The sequence below is a fragment of the Eriocheir sinensis genome, chromosome 17 (assembly GCF_024679095.1).
Source record: "Eriocheir sinensis breed Jianghai 21 chromosome 17, ASM2467909v1, whole genome shotgun sequence".
Lineage (NCBI taxonomy): Eukaryota > Metazoa > Arthropoda > Malacostraca > Decapoda > Varunidae > Eriocheir > Eriocheir sinensis.
The window spans coordinates 13,487,842-13,495,360 of NC_066525.1; the positions used below are offsets into that span (position 1 = coordinate 13,487,842).

Genomic DNA, 7,519 nt, shown 5'->3' on the forward strand with positions numbered 1-7,519 from the left:
AGGTAAGAATCTTTGTTAAGGCGGACACATGAGGCCTGTCCGGCGGCCGAAAGTAAGCCGAGCATCGTTGGCCGGATGAAGCATACACACTATGAGGCGGCCTTACGGAATACCGGGCGGCAGCCGTCACTCCGAGCCCCACTGCCGCAGCGACGACAACAACACAATTTATGTCTTATGTTCCACAAACATGGATGGCTCTTGTACAGATCAATAAAACAGATCCAAGTCTTTTTTTATCCAGACGTCAGACATCGTGTAGCGTAGATAATGTCAAGGTAAAGATCTTTACCTTGGATAATGTCTTCTCTTTACCTTGGATAATGTGTACTACACCACGGCTGTCAGCGTCGTTCTGACTGAGATAATTCCCGCCTCAAGGTGACACACTGTGAGGCGGCGGGCCACGCCGGACGGAATTTCAAACATGAACAGAAGGCCACCCATCCGGATAATATTTACGAAACCATAGCCACCTCTGGCAAAGTTAATACTTACATCATGGATTTCTTTTTAGTCCCTGAATGGCGAATGCAGTGCAGTAACAAGTGACTTCTGGAAAGAAGAAAGAATCCAATTCAGGGACTATTTATTGTTGAAAATAAGGGATAATAATTCACGAAAGCGTCGTCTCCTCTGGCGGCGGCCGCCATGGCGACGGTGCCGCCCAAGGAGACTATGGGCCATTCTTACAGTCGTCTCCGAATGTTCGGAAGACGGTCCCTAACACGTTCGGGTGGCTTCTACAGTAGTAGTAGGAGTAGTAGTAGTAGTAGTTCTACTAGTACTTCTACTACTACTACTACTACTACTACTACTACTACTACTACTACTACTACTACTACTACTACTACTACTACTATACTACTACTACTGTAGAAGCCACCAGAACGTGTTAGGGACCGTCTTCCGAACATTCGGAAACGACTGTAAGAATGGCCCTATATTGTACTATAGTCTCCTTGGTGCCGCCGGTGTTGCGATAAATACCTCCTCGCAGAAATAAGTCGCATATACATGAGGGAAGGGGATACATGCAGGAAAACCTATTAATTTGTCTCATTTTGTCCTACTTTATCCACTTGTGATCTTCATGATGATTGATACTGCTGGCAAGACAACAATACACCAGACCAATAGAACCAAACAGGCAAGAACGAAGTGAACACCAACGTGGGGTAATTCAGAAATACGAATACCGAATACGAATACTCCATTCCTGATAATTATTGGGCTGAGTATCATCGGCCTGGGTGTGTCATGATAGGGCTGGGTGTGTATGATAGGCCAGGGTTTGCATAATTGGGCTGTGTATATTTATTGGGCTGAGTGTGATTGAGTTGGGTGGAGAGTCATCAGATATAAAAAATAAATAAAAAAAATGACCGCACAAAGAAGTAGGAAAGGATGTACAGATCAAGAAGAAGCAGGAGGAGGAGGAGGAGGAAAAAATGTAGCAGCAGAAGTAATATATAGTAGTAGTAGTAGCAGAAAAAAGGAGAAAAGAGCTTACGTTACTCATGAATATGAATAAAAAGGTGCATGACGGTGTAGACTGGCGACACCTGTGCCTTGGCTTGGAGGAGGGGGAGGAGAAGGGGGAGGGGGGGGGGGCGAAGGCAAGAAACTAACAAATTATCGTACTTATCGCACTGGATTATCCGTTTTCTGAGCCATAACTCTTACCAAAACAGCATCAATAATCAGCCTTTTCAACACTAACTCAAAATGCATATCGCCATTTGTGTGGGTTCGATAGTTTTAGGCTCTGAAACTTACAATTCCCGAGTACGACAACGTGAGACTGAGGTGGCAGCGGCGCGGGTTGACTGGTTGAATTCGACTGCCAGTTTGAGAGTGGCTGGCCGTGCGAGAGGAGTGGTGTCGCGTTCTCTCGTCCAGTGTTGGTGTGCACGCGGGGGAACTTTTACCCTTCACCGCCCCCGTCTTTCAGTGCGGCCTAAGCGAGTACTGGATCACCGTGCCCTGTGTTCCCTCTGCCGGGCGTGACAACCCGTGTGAGGAGACCCGCCGCTGTGTCGAATTCGCGGTGCTTGTAAACGTTTCTAGAGATCGAGGAGGAGGAGAGAAAGAGGGCGGGAGGAGGAGGAGAGGAAGGGGGGCGGGAAGAGGAGAGGAATAGGGACGGACTAGGGCGGGAAGAGGAAAAGGAAGAGACTAGGCGGGAGAGGCAAGCAAACGTGTAGTGGTGCCTGGAAAGGTGGTTAGTGGTGGTGGGTGTGCAGTTATCATATTGGCGAGGGAAGGGGGTGAGAGGCTCAACTGTCAACGCTTCCCCCTCATGATAGACAGGCAGAAGAAGGGATGTGTTAGGGGGAAGGACACCAGCTGAGTTTATTAGTGGGTTAGGTCAGTGATGTCATATATGTACAGGCAGGGAAGGAGGGAGAGAGGGAGGGAGGGTTGCAGACAGGAACGGTGGCGAGCGGGGAAGATGTAAGGACAGGGAGGTTTTGACATTTGTTTGGTTAGGAAGACTTCGTGATGAGTTTCACATGGCACTAGGTCCTCTGTATTTGGTATTTACTTGTTTAATTTATCTATAGGAAGCTTAGTAACTCTAAACCTGTAAACAAGGATGGCAGAGGTTTTCAGTGATATTGGTAGCTGTCATTTCGCATTAGACTACAGATAGACGTATTTGAGAAAGGAAATAGCGGGGTAAACAAACATATAGGGTATTGGTAACTATCTTATGCATTTGGCAAAGGGTAGAAGCACTGTAGCATGAAGATAAGATTCATGGGGTGTGTTCAAGGAGGTGAAGACTGGCCTGGCTGGTGGAAGGGAGGGCAGACCGTATACCAACCAGGTACTTTATGGGTTAATGATAGTTGGGAAGTATTGCAGTATAGACTCAGCCCCTCATGGAGTTAATTTATGGAGGAGGAGAGACGTTTTCTAGCTGGCTGATGGAGGGTGAGAGGAGGTCACATACCCACTACCAAGACCATCAAGACGAACGAGGCTGCAGAGGACGTAGGCTGCCTGCATGCACACTTTCTCCGAGGGTGTCAACGCTTGTGTCGAGGGAGGAGTGAGGCACGGAGGGAGAGTGGGAAGGGGGCACGCAAAGGGAGGGAGGGAGGTGCGCTGCTTGGGGTCCCTGCCTGGCCCAACACACGTGTTTGCTAAACCTTGAGAAACCACCTGGAACCCACGTACCCAGAACCAATCCCGTGGAGGGTGGGTTTAGGAGCCTTGAAGCGACGTTGTGAGGTGCAACACAGGTAGACTTGCGGTACAGGTAGAGTCGTATCCTGCGAGGTGAGCATTAGGAAGTTTACCTCTTAAATCTTGAGTTTCCGGTGCAGCTGAGAACCCCGAGGATGTGGTGGAAGTTGTAATAGTTGAGTGTATTGTGAGCAGAGGTCTGGTTAACCCTCCCCCACCCCCACCCCCACCTCACGCCCCCTCTTGCTCTGCCCCCTCTCTCGCCCCCAAGCCCCTCGCGTGACATGCATCGCCCACCCCAAGATCTACTGTGCTATTAATGTCGATAATTCAATTTTAAGACTCGAGAGGCTTTCGTTACTGCTATTTAGGCCATTCCTGCCGAGCTTTACACTGTAACAATGGAAAAAGAAGCACGGGGATCTCTGTTATTACGGCATATAACGTCAAAATGTAGGATGGAGCTACTGTGTACTTAGGAAGATTGATAAGGGGTGTGAGTCCGGGTATGAGTCTGCATTGCAAATATTCTCCTGCCTTTGTGATGCGCGAATCTCTGTAAAGCGGTGTATATCAAGACCAAGTTTAGGCAGCTGCGGCGTGCGTCTTGTAGCGTGCGTGTCTGAGTGTGTCGGCGAGGAGCGGGAAAGGGAGAACGAGGACGAGGAGAAAATGGAGTAGGGAGGGAGGAGGAGACGGACAGACGTGATGAGATGAAAAGCGGTGCAGGAGGTGCTTGAGTATAGGTGGGAAGGTGGTGTGAAGGGATTTACGATGCATAATACTGAAGTAAGACCGTGTGCATTGTTCATTAAGAGGAGTGACGTAGCCTAACTTGGTAAATTTCTCGTTAGTGAAAATTACTAGGCTAAACATGAATTTACATATATACCTGGGTGCAGCTAAAGGTACTAATTTGTTTGCATGTACTCTGCACTGTATTTTTTTAGTTGTTTCCTTTTGTTAGCTTCCATGTCGTACGGTATCACTTTCCTGGTTAATCAAAGGCGTTTTAGGATATCGCGTCTCAATTAGTCTTAACACCTCGCATCAGACTTGGCTCTCGCCCTTATTATTTATTTTCGTGACTTTTGGAATACCTCTAAAAAAAAAACCCGTAACCTTTTCTCCTTGCAACCTTTCACATCCACTCAACGCTTCCCTTTCACGCTCGTAACTAAATCCTAACTCTTCTCCGTCTTGGTGAAGGTAGATTTATCCAAGGCCGTACGTAGTAATCACCCTGAACTATTCTGACACGTGGTGGCTGGCGGCTGAAGTGGTATGTGTATAGGGCGGCTGTCGCTATCCCGGTGGTCGTGAGTGAGAGCAAAGTGTGGTGGTGGAGTGGCGAGTGCGTGTGTGCGGCGACATGGCTCACCCGTCACTGGTGAAGAGCATCGGGGAGGCGGTGCAGGGACACAGTGGCCCCGTGCAGCTCAATGACGTGTGTGGCACTGACAGGGTGCTGGGCCTCTACTTCTCGGCCCACTGGTGCGGCCCGTGCAGGTGAGTGACCCGAACTTACTGCAGTGTTATAATGTGCATGTGCCCCCTTTCTTTTTCTCTTTTTATTCCTTAACTACTCTTCGATGTACTTTGCTCCTCCTTACCCGAATTATAATGTGTATGCCCGTTCCTCCCCTTCCCTCTCCCCTGTACATTCCTTAGCTGTCCTTCATTCTGTTCCCCTTTTTCCTCTTCCCTTTTCGCTCTACATTCCTAAACTTTATTGTACTTCACTCCTCCTCCTCCTTATTGCAGTACCTATCATAATGTACTTGTTCTTCCCCTTCCCCTCCCCTCTACATTCCTTACCCTTCACTGTGCTCCCCTTCTTCCCCTTCTCTCTACATTCCTTGGCTTCCCTTCACTAAATCCTCACAAGTATTTTATGCAAAGTTTTAGAAGAAATAGTAAGAGACACATTGATAACCAATTATGAAGAAAAACAAACCCTATGCGACAATCAACATGGCTTTCGAAAAGCAAGATCCTGCCTTACAAATTTATTAACTGCAATCACAGACTGGTCAGACTTGCACGACAACAACCACCCATTTGATATAATCTATTTTGACTTTGAAAAAGCTTTTGACACTGTGCCACACAAGAGACTCATCCACAAGCTCCATCAAACTGGTGTTAAGGGACACATACTCGGCTGGATTGAAGACTTCCTCGCAAACAGAGTCCAGAAGGTGAGGGTGAATGGAGCCTTGTCCGCTCCAGCCAGGGTAACCAGCGGAGTACCCCAGGGCTCCGTACTGGGACCCTTGCTCTTCTTGATCTACATAAATGACCTCCCTATCAACATTACTTCACAATGCAAACTCTTTGCAGATGACACAAAATTATATGGCAAAAGCAGCACAATTGCAGAAAAGAACACCATACAAGAAGACATCAACAAACTGATGGAATGGTCCAAAACATGGCTGCTTAGATTCAACATCCCCAAATGTAAAGTGATGCACATTGGCCACCATAATGACAGACACCCTTACAAGATGGAAGACATCTACATAAATCAAATAACAGAAGAAAAGGATCTGGGTGTTCTGTTCTCAGAAGATCTAAAATTTATGCATCACATTGAAAATATAACATCGAAAGCAAATAGCATGTTAGGCCTCCTCAAACGTACTTTCAAGCACTGGACAGAGGAAGGCTTTGCCAGTGTATACAGAACATACATACGCCCCCATCTGGAATACGCTGTGCAAGTGTGGAGTCCACAAGGTAGAGTAAACATCAATAGAATAGAAAAAGTACAAAGAAGAGCCACCAAAATCATCCCATCACTTAAGAACCTCCCTTATGAAGAGCGGCTGAGAAGACTTAACATTCCCAAGCTGGAGGATAGGAGAGAGAGAGGGGACATGATCGAAGTCTTCAAAATAATGAGTGGCATGGAAAACATTGACAAAGACACACTTTTCCAAACCACAAACACAACACGAAGTGGCCACTCCAAACAAATATACAAACAGAGATGCAACAAAACGCAAACACAACACACTTTCACACACAGAGTTATAAATACATGGAACTCACTACCAGAACACGTAGTAAATGCTACATCCACAACATCATTCAAAAACAAATATGACAAACACAAAACACAGATGAATATGGAGGCGGGCAACAGGATCTATGTAGATCATATGTAAATCCCGTGGATTTTATTGGTAAGTCTTATTGGTAAGTCTATTCTTCTTCTTCCCCATTCCTTCTACACCGATTAGCTTCCCTTCACCCAACTCCATTCCTCCTCCCTTTTCCTTGCCCTTTACTCCTTCTATTCACCTCCTTACCACTCCAGCTTCCCTACTGTTCCTCCCTTCTACCCTTCCTTTCACATTATCAAGTAGTATTCTTTCCCTTCTTTTATCCCACTGTGCGGTATTTTTGCTCTCCTCTCCTTCCCCTTCTGCATCTCCATCTTTCATTCTTATTTCCTTTCCCTTCCCTTTCTGCCCTCTCGCTCCTGCCTTGAACTTGTACTGACGTTTTTTTTTTTTTCAGCGTTCTTTGGGATGTGATTTATGCATGATGGTGATGATGATGATGATGAATGACAATGTGTAGTGGTGTGGTTACATTGTTGTGGTGACAGTTTTGATGATGATGGTGTGTGTGTGTGTGTGTGTGTGTGAGAGAGAGAGAGAGAGAGAGAGAGAGAGAGAGAGAGAGAGAGAGAGAGAGAGAGAGAGAGAGAGAGAGAGAGAGAGAGAGAGAGAGAGAGATTTGACTGCATGCGTGGATAGTTTAATGGAATTCTTTTGTGTGGGCAGAGCGCCACTTGACTTGGTACACTGGCGAGCTCTATTGCCTGTCTGTTTGGCTGCCTGCATACCTGGCCTTACCTGTCTCTATTATACCTGTGCCTTTATCTGCCTTTGTGTTTATATATTTGCTAACCTGTTTTTATGTTGGTTCATGTCGTGTGTGGAGTGATAGTGCTTTGTAAATTCTTGTGTTGTTTTGTGATGGGAAGAGAAGGAAAGGGAAGAGATGGAGAGAAATGGAAGAAAAGAGAAGGGACAGGGAAAAGAAGAGAAGGGACAGGAAGGAAAAGGAAGATAAGAGAAGGGGCAGGAAGGAAAGGACAGAGAAGAGATGTTTTTGTTTTTACTTCTATAGATTGTTTTTGTCTGTCATGTCAGGATTTTATTTACACTTATTTCCTTGGGTGATTATATTTACCTGTTCACCGGTTAGAGTATTGCGTAGGGTATGATGTCACCTTGCAATTTTTTTTAAGCAAAGGCAACAGCTCAAGGGCAAAAGAAAAAAAAAAAAAAGGAAACCATGAAAAAAA

The 7,519-nt window shown here is 46.2% G+C and overlaps 1 protein-coding gene across 7 annotated transcripts in view; it reads left to right on the plus strand.

Annotated features, from left to right (window-relative positions):
- Window positions 1-1,833: 1,833 nt before the first annotated feature.
- Window positions 1,834-7,519, plus strand: part of LOC126999973 (uncharacterized) — a 22,363-nt gene continuing 16,677 nt past the window's right edge. The window contains exons 1-2 of one of the 7 annotated variants that reach the window (XM_050863288.1): window positions 1,834-1,968; window positions 4,405-4,704. In XM_050863288.1, the coding sequence (XP_050719245.1) occupies window positions 4,568-4,704 (137 nt within the window). In that variant the 5' untranslated portion in view covers window positions 1,834-1,968; window positions 4,405-4,567. Of the gene's footprint in view, window positions 2,019-4,404; window positions 4,705-7,519 lie in introns of all 7 variants that reach the window. The other 6 variants (XM_050863290.1, XM_050863289.1, XM_050863295.1 and 3 more) reach the window with 6 other exon arrangements.